Here is a 12,842-nt window from a genome sequence, read left to right on the forward strand (position 1 = left end):
CTGCTCGGCTGCCCCGCTTGCGTTCCCCCTCAGCAGCAGCCGGTGCAGGCGGTGGGAGCGAGCGGGCCCCGGTCAGCCCTGCAGGGCAAGTCCCGGGGGCACCGCGGTGGTTCCCGGGACCCCCGTGCGGGCGGGGAATCGTGTCGGGCCTGGAGCCTGCAGAGAGCTCGCTCGGGGGTGATTTCGATGCCAGCTACTAGTAAAAGCATAAACGGCGGAAAAGCCAGAGTTAACCTGTTAGCAGCTGTATTTTTAACTCTTTATGTCTCTTAACGAAGAGGGAAGAGTGTTCCCCACAGCGGCTCAGCAGCGGAGGCAGATGAGGCCTGTCAGTGCCATTTCTGAGATTAAGTTCTTGCACAGCAGAACCAGCACTGTAGCACGGCTTTCTTCATGATCTCTTCTTTAACCAGCTTCATACACCTGGCTTGCATAATCATATGCAAATGTTATGGTGAGGTCAGATGAACCGACTATTTTGGGTCAGTGTTTTCTGTTCACAGTAGTTATAAGTTTAATACAAATATACCATACCTGCATGTGCCTTTGAACTTTTATGAATTTTTACTCCAGACATAGATTACCCTTAAATGCATGGGTTTAGGTAGCATTTAAGTAAGGGAAGGAGGATTTGAGAAGACAAAGAATAAAACTTCAAAGCCATTGAAATGTATGAAACTCTGCTAAGCTTGAGAAAGTGACCTTTAGCAATGGGAATGGTATAGACAAATGAAACACCTTTCCAACAAACACCTAAATACACTGAAGTTTACATCAAGAGAAAGAACTAGGCATTCAGAGTGGTTCAGTTAAAAACCAAAACAAAAAACCCCAAAAGCTGCATTGATTAAACATATTTTTTCTAATCTTTCAGTAGGTCTTATTTTTACTGGCATCTTTCTTTGAATAGCTGTTCTTAATCAAAGGCTGTGTGTAATACTATTTTTGTTTAGATAATTAATTTCAAACTAGTACCTGCAGAGCTCTATTTTCAGATGTGGCAACATAGGATCCTAGGAGACATGCATTTTTCCTCTTGACATAAAAGCCCCTATTGCCATTAGTGTATTTTTAGAGACAAAAATTAGTGTTTATTTAGTGAAATCTGTAAAACCTTAAAAACTCTGGACTTTTTCTGCCTTTTTCCCCTCTATTTTTATTATTTTAAAAAGACAATTTAATTTTTGTTGATCAGTCAGGTTTTGCGATGGTTTTTTGCTGGTGTTTTTTCCCAGGTGGACTAACCTGAAAGAGGAGAGAATTTTGAAAATGAAACTTATATTTTAGTTCGTGATAAAATGGAAATCAAAACCACAGACAAATAAAAAGCTTTTTTTCAAACATATTTCTGCCTAGCTAACGTTTTTTAACTTACTAACCAACTAAAGATTAAAAAAATTATTTTCTATATTCATCAACTTTTTAAAGCATGTCTCACTGCTCGATCTTTTGATGAGTACAGGTAGTGAACAGCTATCTTTGTGGCAGCCAGGAGCATCAGCTTGCTGATAGAGTGAGAGGGAAGTGTTCTGTGATTCCATCCACTAAGGAAAACATGTTGTTTAAAGGACTCTAAATACTTTGCAAAAGTTGCCCTCTGTTAAACACTTCCATCTAATACTGCTTTGTTTTCCACAATTTTCTATTACTTTCCTTGCTTACTAAGTCTGCTTATACAAAATTCACTACCCTGGAATGACTCTTGAAATTCCATCTATTGCTTTTCTATGTAAATTGTACATTCTGTCATGCTGATCTGATCTGCTGGCTGTCCCATCTGTTGGATGAACTAGTCACAGGAGCAGCCAGTTGTAGTTCCTTAGTGATTGGTTTGTGATCTTAATTTTTAAAAGGTAGTTTTCTGGATTATAATTGTTTTCTGCTTAAAGCTTCGTTAATAAGAGTTATTAAGAAGTAGGTTAAATAGTTCTTGCTTCTTGGCATAGCAGCACATGATTAGAAATTTAATCTTTTTTTTTGCAAAACAGTTAATAATTCCTTGAGTTTCTTGTATAAACCTTGTATTTCTGTACAAACCATGTGGTATTTATTCTGCAGTGTACTGGATTCCTGATGGGCTTAATACTGCACCTGTTGACAAAAACCTCCCTCCCCCCCATGCTATTCTGTAGTTGCAATTTTTACTAGTTGTTTTGTGGACTGTTGTCTTATATTGCATCTGAATGTTACTACACTGGCATTATTAATTCAGTAATATGCATTCCTCTTTTCTTGAGACCTGCATAATTATAACGTGCACTTTATGCATAATTTCATTTTCTCGCAGTTAATTTTGAGAAAAAATGCCTGCTAAACTTTGTTTATAGTCCATCTGAATATTCTCTCATATGGTAAAACTTTTTAATACTACATCCATTAAGTTTGGAATTTCTCCTAAGGAACAGGAAGAGTTGGTGAAGAATTTGTAATTCATTGATACATTTCAAGAGCTTTCGCTCTGTGATTCCCCCCTTTCCTCTGTCTAGAAACATGACATTAGTCTGTAAAACATAACACAGCTCATACAGGAGACCTTCAAGAGCACGGTGAAGCAATATTAAAGTCCCTTCAGCTGAAGGTCACCACCATAGTTAAAAGCAATTATCTGGCTGACAGTATGTGCATCCATATCACCAGCCAGCACTGAAAGAAACTACAAGCTGCCTACATCTCACTGTCTATGGCCAGGCCACGCCAACTCTAGAAGAAGAAATGTGGTGCCTTTGTGGGTGCTTTTACATACCAAAAAAGTTTAGTTTGATTTTTTTTTTTTTCCCCTTTCAACTAAGTATTTCACTTGTTTTAATTGCAAATTGGAAATCATTATTTCCAGAAAACTTTGGTCCACAAAGACCTGATTTCAATCATAGAGAAATAAGATGGTATTTCTAAGAGCACATACCATATGTATGTGAAATGTTCATTTTAGCCTGCAAGGAAAGAGATTTAGACCTTATTCTTCCCCTTCACAAGCAGAGACAACTGAAATAATTCAAACGGTGTGTGCTAACTTCACGTGTGCTTCACATGTACTGTGTGACCATACTCCTGATTGTTTGACAAATATATCTTTTGAGTGCATTGTATATATTAAGTAATAGCAGCATGGAGAAAGAAAAGAGTCAAAACTGGCTTGATATCTCTCTTCAGTATGTTAGATTCTTTTACAGAGTTAGTGTCACTGAATATATTGCCATCTTTCCATTCTTCCATCTACTTACTGCAATTTTGAATATTTTATCAGTGAGATCTTTCTGATGCCTAACAAATGATACTCCCCGCAGGTTTGGCATCCAGGGGGAAAAAAGGAATCTCTTACTAAAAAAAAAGTATTCTTAAGGTGGTTATAAGAATCTTCTGCTATGTTCATTGAATGTTAGTATACTGTTTCCTTTGTGAGAAAAACATAGAGTAAAATAGAGTGAGTTTGGTTGGTTCATTTGAAATCAACCTTGGAATAGGTGTGGGGTTTTTTTGCAGGGGAAGGATTGCTGATGAACAACAATGTTGAACACCCAGGATGCCATTCTTTGAATCTAAAGCAAGCTGTCTTCACATCTGGAATAGGGAGGCACAGAAGTACTCTCAATAGGTCGAGTCTGGTCCATGGTCATGCCTGACTGAGATAGTGGCTGTTAAACACATTTTTTAAAAGCTTTTTTTTACTGAGTTTATTGTCAATAGAAAAAATACACTACTGAATATGGGAGAAGTTGCTGTGGATGTACTGATAGATGTAGGTGGCCTCAGAGGTGAGATGCTGTCAGGAATCGAATGGCATAAAAGGATTTAAAAATGGACTGGAAACATGCTTATATTTTTGTCTACAGTACTATTAAAAATGTTTTGAATGTTAAAGAATATCAGGAATATATTTTGGGGACTTTTATTTTAAAAACCCAAGATAACTTTAAAAGGCAGATGTCTGTGATAGTTTTGTTACTCAACACCCTGCAGAGCACAGGACAAGGCTGACTAGACAAGTACAGGTCATGACTTCTGGGTGATACAAAATCTCATTTCTGCCATCCTCTCTCAGCTTTATGTCACAGAAAGGCTCTGTTTCTCATCAAACCCTGTTTTATTTTTAGGAGGATAGCATTGTGTGTAAAATGGAAGTTGACATAAACGGAGAATCCAGAACGACCCTATCCAGCCTCCCTGTGCCTCTTGCAGAGGTGAGTCCCAGAGGCAGGATGGAATCAGAGAAGCCTCGCTGTTCCAGTACCCCCTGCTCACCAATGCGACAGACGGTTGCAGGATATCAGATCCTTCGCATGGATTCTAACTACCTAGTTGGTTTTGCGACTGGAGAGGAGCTGCTAAAATTAGCTCAGAAATGTACAGGAGGTGAAGAGAATAAAGGGGAACCTGGGTTGAACCTGCACTCCAGACACCATGATTCAGGACTTACACGTTCCTCCCGTTTCTACAAAACTAGAAGTAGGTATTATCAGCCATATGAGATCCCAGCAGTAAATGGAAGGAGGAGGAGACGGATGCCCAGCTCAGGGGATAAATGCACAAAGGCTTTACCACATGAACCTTGCAAGGCGCTTCATGCTCCCTTGCCTCTTTGCCTTTTTAAAGGTAAAAAGGCTCATTCAAAATCCTTGGACTACCTCAATTTAGACAAAATGAGCATTAAGGAAGCTGTTGACACAGAAGTGCTACAATACCAGCTCCAACACCTTAACCTTAGAGGGGATCGTATGTTTGCAAGAAATAACACATGAGCTATCATCTCAGATTTAGAACAAATTTCTCATTATTTCTCTGTTGCTGCAAAAAACCACTGTTGTACTGTATACATGACTGCCCACATTGTAGGCGGTCATAGCAGCTAAATTTTATCAGAAAGTAATTTATTTTAATAGAATCTTTGCAATCCAGTGTGTTACAAATATTCAGAGGGAGAACTCTTTCTGAGCAAGCAGCTTTTTATGAAAATTTACTGCAACTCGTGGATATTTTTTTGGACACCTTTAAAAAAAGCTTGATTTTTGGGTTTGGGATACTCTTTTTGTACAGTTAGATCCAGTATTTACAGTAATTGAAAAGTGATAAATTAATTGGTGGTGTCTGCTTGGTTGTTGCTAATTTTGGCTTGATGCTAGAAGCTGCTCTTGGATCCAAGTACTCAAATTTAGGAGGCTTTTTGATTTTACTTTTTGTTCCTTTATTCTACAATAAAATGTATGTATTTTTTTGTCATGGAGGAGAAAGTGAGCTTGACTGAACTGGATAACTTGCTATTTAAACAGTCAAGTTCAGACATCTTCAAACTGCACTTGCACTGGTGGTGAGGATGAGATTCACTCATAAAACAAACCTTTAGTACTTGAATCCTATTATTTTTTTTGTTCTGCATGAAAGTAATTGCGTTTTCTCCGCTACAAAAGTTGTTCAGGATTAATATTTGAGTTACTAAAAACAAATCTCTTGTTGAGTGAGGGGTCTGTTGTTTTTTTTGTTGATAGGATTTGCTCTTTACCTTGTCTTGATACACAAACAAGGATTCACTTCAGATTCCAGTAATTAAACTGGAATGTCTGCATTGGTATGTCACTAATGTTTTTTATTTTAATTAATTATTTCTCTATCATGTATAGTAACAGAAGTTTTTGAATAACTTCCAGATAGCTTTGGAAATTCTGGTGATTTGTGGCACCGAACACTTGAGATCTCAAAAGCTGATTATTTTTTTTTAATGGAGTATAACTAAAGTATTTCTATATTAGCATTAAAAGAGATAATCCTAGGTTATTCAACACAGTAGACTGAATACACTGGCTTACTTTTAATGAAGAATTTTTTATCCAAACTTGATGTGAAATGCTGTTTTAACAGCCGTATTCCTAGATGTATTGAGAATGTTTTAGTGACTTCTGTTAAAAAATTAAAAATAGCTTTCAGGCTGTCTTCTTGGGCGCAGTAGTTTACTGAAGCAGTGAGTAATTCTACCAGAAACAACTGATTGAATGTTTCAAAACAATGTAATCTTCTTTTTAATGTCTTCTGTCAGAAGTATTTATCTTCAGTAAGTCTGCATTTTGCTGGTTTGGCTATGTTTTTTTAGAGTTTTTGAAACAACCCAAAATCTATTTTCAAAAGGTAACTACACCTGTTTAAATTTTATATACCGAACAATGATCTTCAAAGTGAGGTCTTCAGTTTCGGAAAGTGGAAGTCTTCAGTTTGGAAAACAGGATATGTTCAGATGCCAATGAGATGGGACTTCTGTTTAAGGATTAAACAACCACTTTTTATTGAAATACCCTATGAAACTGTATTTCTGGCTGAAAAATAAAAAAGGGTGGTATAAACACGTATTGTTGTGGAGTCTTCTGCTTTGTAGGAAAAAGAGGACATTTAAAATATACAACTTTAGACAAGGGATCATTTAAAAAACAGCTTTAAAGCCGGGATCTTGGACTTGTATGAAATAGATGGCTTTAGGTTTGTTACTTTGTTTCAGGAAATGAGCCATGGAAATATATTGTGCATGTTTGTAATGTCATTCTGTTCAGTAATTTTATAGCTATACTAATACGGAGGTTGATGCCTATCTAGTTAAGTTCAAACATAAAAAAAAATGTTCCTACTTGTTCCATGTTTTTTTGTTCCATGTTTTGCTTTTTGGTGCTTACGTGTGGTAATACTGTTTGCTTAAATCATACACACTTGCAGCTCTCGTAGTAGATCCTCATGCAAGAGCCCAATGTTTTTCAAGTTTGATTTTTAATGTTCTTCAGCAGAACTCTTTACATCTATGGAGTGTTCCTCCTTTTACCTCTGAATTAAACAAAATCTCAGCCAAATGAAGGCTTTCGATCCTGTCTTTTTCTTAGTGCTTATAATGTCTTCCATTACATTATGCTGTTAAAGATGAGGTGGTTCTTCAGACTGCTAAAAGAAAATTGGAGATTAACAATATTGACCTTCCAAAGTGAGTTCTCACTTTTCTTCTAATAAATTAGAAGAAAAGAAAAAATCCTCAAAACCTAAATATTTCTGTGTCAGCTTTAGGTATCTACCAGAGGATTAAAACACTGAAGGTAGAAATTTTACAGTGTAAGAACACATTTTCTGTTAAAGATACCATTAACTAAAGCAGATCTGGAATGAGATGTGAATGTACATGCAGGGATATAGAGGCTGATCCTAAATTCAGGCACACTACTGGCATCTTTTAAAAAACAACAACTTGTAAATGCTCCTGCCCTGTTCTCTTTTGGCTTGTATTTATGGCTGTGCACAGTACCTAACTGATCTTACATTTTCTTTACTTCCTCTTTGTTCATCCATTGTATTCTGATTTCTACTCAGTTCTCTTGGGTGATGATCTCTCTTGCTGACTCTAGTGGGTATTGTTAACCACAGAATAGGAGTACTAGACAACATTGCAAAATAAGTAATAGACAAACTTTCAGAATTTTCTGTAGCTACTCTCCTCAACATCTTTTGTTTTGTTTTGTTTTTTCTGGGAAGAACAGAGGAGAAATGGAGAAATGTTAAGTTATTTTTAAGCTGCTGAAAATGTAGTTGTTGCTGTCTGGACACGGAGACAGGTTCTTAGTAGTTCAGGGTTTGGTGGGTAAAAAATTTCATAATTTTGTGGGCAAGTAAGAGAAGAGGACAAGTGCAATTTTTAAGAAGACTTTGAAGAGAGGAGCATAAAGGCTGCATAACTTCAAAAATCTACAATATCTGCAGAAACACCAGCTGATTATTTCAGTAAAGCTAGGTGGTGTCAGGCTATATAACTTGCTTTTGGAGAGATGAAAAAACTATCCAGAACACAAAACTGGTCTTAAAAAAATTCTAAGTGGGTTTAAAAGTATGCTTTCATTTGGTAAATCAGAGTATTCAGTTAAAAATAAAAATAAAAAAAATCTTAAGGTCAGTACCAAGCTAATGTCAAGTTTTATGGATCAAACTGTTGTTCCAAAACTGACTTCTTCACCCAGCATGCAAAAACCAATCCACACACTGAGTCATGATACTTGTTTTATTCCAGTTCTGCACAGAAAATGTGTTCTAGGTGATAGTTTGCATTTTTTTTTTTGTCTGTATCACACCACATTTTTTAATGAGAGGTTAATTCTAACTTTCAAAGGCTTTCAGACAGATTATGGGGCTTTTTTTGCCCTGGTGATGTTGCTAGTGATTTCTTTTTTTTTTGTCTTTCCTCTTTATTCTATCATAAAAGCTCTTGGGAATGACCAAGCTCTATCTTCAGATGTATAGAATATGGGAAACGTCCCTTTTTGGAACATTGTGTTATTATCAAGTTAAAGGGGAGGGAAGGAGATTCAACCTTCATTATGTATTCCAGTATAAATACCAGTTATGATGACTGGTAGGGATTATGGCCCCATTTCATTTTGCTAAAAGCTTGCTTGCTGAAGCTTCTGAAGATAACCTGTTCTTTCAGTGAAGCTGAAAGACACAAGTGCTAAATATGCAAGAACTTTCAGAGCAGCATTAACCGCTCGAACCTTACGAAAAATGGAACAAGCCATAAATCACTGTAGTGCTTTACATTAACCTATTTTTCATAAATTCAAAGAATGTTGAAGAAAACTGTTAGGTACAAGTGTTAGCTTTTAGAAGCCTATTTCAGGCCAGAAATACTGCATCATAGAGCCATGTGGTGTGAACTACAGTCTGAAAACAGATAAAAGTACAGAAGGAGAAATAATACAGTGCCCTGGAATAGCAAGTGGCAAAGAACCAACTTTTTAAACTAGATGAAATAGAGTAGGGGTAAGAAAGCAGTGAATGTAAGATTGAATTTTTCTATGCCTTTGCTCAGTGATTTAATTTTTTTAATTTATTTTAATTGGGGCAAACATCTTCCATTTTTTATGAAGGGAAATTGAAATATCCAGAATAGCTACAGCTCCAAGCAACTGACTGTATACAGGATGTATACCTGTCTATATTAATGCATTCTATAGAAAATATTAATTCCCATTTTTATCAGCATTTCAATGTTCAGCTGATACTATTTCAGAATTAGTTTTGGTATAGAGAGATGATTGAAACAAACCAGTGTATCAGAATGGGTTAATAGGGATGAGTAATGGTCCATGGTTGAAACAGATAAGGAAAGCAGAACTTTGGGAGGAATTCATGGTCAAACAGATAAAAGAAAAATTACGGCAAAGTAACAGAACCTTGGGAGGCATCTGGCATTTGTACAAGCTGTGGTTTGTTCAGTTCCCAGGGCAGCCAAAGGACAAGGAAGATAGAAGAAGATAAGAGGAAGTGCACCTGAGGGGGCATCTTGGAGCCCACACCCAATTGGTTGTGCATGTGTGTTTGCCTTGTGTGATGTAACCTGGTTGGGATGACCTGTGCCAGAACTCCATCCCCCCTGCTCCCAGTATAAGCCAGGATTTTCCTGAGGGCACTGGGCTAGTGCACCACTAAAGTGGTCACTGTTGCCTCTGTAGCGATGCCCAAGTCAAGCGTTGCACCTGCCAACTGCCTCTTGCACCACATGATGCTACACCTGGGACTGTGGGTCTTCATCTCTGTTGGGTTTGTGTGTATGTAATTGTGTGTAACTGTAATGTGTAATACTGCATTATACTAGGAATTAGTAGCTTAATAAATTCCATATGCTTTGCTTATTTTTGTGTGCCTGTGTCTCCCCATTTGAGCTGTGCAAGGGATCCCTGGCTCCACTCTAAAACAAACTGTATTGAAGGAAGAAATACTGATTGGGATATCGGTTAAAATGGTACGTAAATTTTCATGTAAGTGGTGGCAGTTCTATTGATGTAATAATTTTGAAGTAGAACTGCAAACACAGCAAAAAATTCATTCATCTCTCTAGGGAACAGGGGTGGGACACGGTGATCTGTAGAGACTGTTCCAAACTCTGAATTTTGCAAGACATTAATATTTCAGAGATAATCAAGTGTTTCAGGAAAACTAAACATAACATTTCAGAAGTGTTTTAGAAGGTTGGATTACCCAGTTCCCACATAATCGTAGAATCATTTAGGCTGGAAAGGACCTTTAAGATCATAGAGTCCAACCACAAACCTAACACTCAAGTCTCTCACTAAATAATGTCCCTAAAAGCCACAGCTGCATGTCTTCTAAAGACCCTCAGAGCTAGTGACTCAGTCACTTCCCTGCATAGCCTGTTCCAATGCTTCGTAACCCTTTCAGTGGGGCAATTGCAACACAGTAAGTAGTTGTTTGGATTAAAGCTCCTCTTGAGACCATCTTTTCTCTGATTGGAAGACAAAATCTGTCCTCAGTCATCCGGATCAGATGATATCATCAGGATGCTATAAAATGTCTGAAACATCCACTGTCAAATCAAACTTAATCTTAAAGCTGGAAAACCAAAAGGTTGTCCTTTTTGCTTCTGTGGTCACCACAAGTCAACATAAACCATAACTAAATGAAGAAAAAGCTGAAGAAAAAATATATATTACAATGTGTGTAAAACATAGTGTGATTTTTAATTTTTTTTGTACTGACTAGATAACTGCTTTCTGGAATAACTGTTCTTAGAAGGTTTATGCTTTTCTGCACCTAATCACAGGTGTCAGTGAAGATTTGCCTCAAGATGTATTACCAAGAGACATCTGTAGTAAAATCACAATACAGTCAGGCTTGTAAGAGGAAAGAGGAGGTCAGGTAAGTCATAGGTGCAGAATTTATCCACATAAATCCAGTATGTGTTTTAATTATGTAATAATAAGGCAGTGAAAAAAAAGCCAGAAGCCTACAAAAAAAAAGTGATCCAATAAAACCATGTCTGACTTTGGGTAGACACCATAAGGGAAATGTTGACGTTAAGAAATCAAAAGCCTGCTTAAATGCAGAGAACAAGGCAGTTTTTTCTGCTAGGGAAACTAAAGGTAATAGTGAAAATTTCTCTGAATTCATCAAAAGCAGAAAGTCATCTAGGGGGACAAAATAAGGAAAAGCTGTTGAGATGCCCAAGGGCACTTGTGTGATGAGGCCATGACAGAAACGCAGTGAATTCCTTCTGTTAGTTTTTACTGCTGAAGATGTTAGGGAAAATCTCATGCACATAACAAATTCTATGTACCAGAGGGATCACAACACAAGTTATCAAAACAATGAAGAATTATTTGCATATAAATAATTTGATCTAGAGGGTACTTAGAAGGCTTTTCAGTTTACAAATGGGAGAAAAATCTGCATGAAAGCTCAGTCCAAGGAAATTTGAGAGAAAATACTATTTTTCTTTTCCTCCCTCAAATCAATGAATCAATCTCCTTCTATGACCAGATGATCCACCTGGTGGATGAGGGAAAGGCTGTGGATGTTGTTTATCTAGGCTTTAGTAAAGCCTTTGACACTGCCTGCTACAACAATCTGCTAGAGAAGCTGGTGGCTCATGACATAGACAGGTGCACTCTTTGCTGGGTAAAAACTGGCTGGACAGCCAAGCCCAGAGGGTTGTAGTGAATGGAGTTAAATCCATCTGTTGGCCAGTTATAAGTGGTATCCCCCAGGACTCAGTTTTGGGGCCAGTCTTCTCTTTATCAATAATCTAGATGAGGAAATTGAGGGCTTCCTCAGTAAGTTTGCAGAGAACACCAAGTTGGGTGGGAGTGTTGTTCTGCTCAAGGGTAGGAAGGCTCTTCAGAGTGATCCACACAGGCTGGATTGATGGGCAGAGGCCAGATGTGTGAGGTTCAACAAGGCCAAGTGTTGGGTTCTGCACTTGAGTCACAACAATCCAACACTACAGGTTCAGGAAAATGCTGAAAAGCTGCTTGTGGTTGACAGCCAGCTGAATATGAGCCAGCAGTATGCTCAGGTGGCCAAGAAGAACAACAGAACCCTGGCCTGCATCAGGAATAGTGTGGCTAGCTGGAGTATGAAAGTAATTGCACCTCAGTACTCTGCACTGGTGAGACTGCTTGTGTTTTATTTTGGGCCCTTCATTACAAGAAGGACATTGAGTTGCTGGAGCAAGTCCAGAGAAGGGCGACAAAGATGATGGAGGTTCTAGAGAATAAATCCTGTGAGGAGAGGCTACGGGAACTGGCATTGTGTAGTTTGGAGGAGGCAGAGGAGAGACCTCGTTGCTCTCCACAACTAAGAAAAGTGTAGTCAGGCACTGGAACACGCTGCCCAGGCTGGTGGTTGAGTCACCATCCCTGAAGGTATTAAAAAAATGTGTAGACGTGGTGCTTCAGGGCATGCTCTAGTGGGCATGGTGGGTCTTGTTGTGTTGTTTTTTTTGGGTTTGGGTTTTTTTTGTATTTGGTTTTGTTTGTCTGTTTTCTCCTGGCTGCACAGTTGGAATCAGTGATCTTAGAGATCTTTTCCAATCATGATGATTTTGTGGTTCCCTGGGAGTTGATTTCTTCTCTGTCTCTGGACACTTTTCTGCTGTGTTCCTTGACATTTTAGAGCTCCTTGTTTGCATGTTCTCTTGCTGTTAGCGTGGGAAGACATGCCATTAAATAATAAATCATTGTCCATTTCCTTTGAATGGCTTTATACAATGGTTCACTTCAGAATTTATCCTAGTAACAAACAGAGAGTTAACTACTGATATTTGTAAAGATTTTTTCATTTCTGTAGCTGATAACTTATATGCAGATATAGCCTCTCCTTGAGAACTGAGGGCAGCATTTGTGATTTAAATATTAAAATATTTTATATAATACTTAACAATTAATAACACAGACTGTTTGCTAAAATACTTGTAGTATTCTCCCTCCATTTCAGAACATAGTATGAGATGCTTGGTTGCCAATTTTAATGGGAAATGCATACATAATCAGAGACATGTAAGACACATGATTTGGGACATGGTGAACATTTTATGT

At 37.8% G+C, this 12,842-nt stretch overlaps 1 protein-coding gene across 1 annotated transcript; it reads left to right on the plus strand.

Annotated features, from left to right (window-relative positions):
* Positions 1–4,112: 4,112 nt before the first annotated feature.
* LOC104397261 (chromosome unknown open reading frame, human C5orf30) lies at positions 4,113–4,736 on the plus strand. The gene has a single exon (XM_010007213.1). It carries the CDS (start codon positions 4,113–4,115, stop codon positions 4,734–4,736), a length of 624 nt encoding a protein of 207 aa, XP_010005515.1.
* The last annotated feature ends 8,106 nt before the right edge of the window (positions 4,737–12,842 follow it).

Source organism: Chaetura pelagica, unplaced genomic scaffold (genome assembly GCF_000747805.2).
Source record: "Chaetura pelagica isolate M959 unplaced genomic scaffold, ChaPel_1.0 scaffold40, whole genome shotgun sequence".
Taxonomy (NCBI): Eukaryota; Metazoa; Chordata; class Aves; order Apodiformes; family Apodidae; genus Chaetura; species Chaetura pelagica.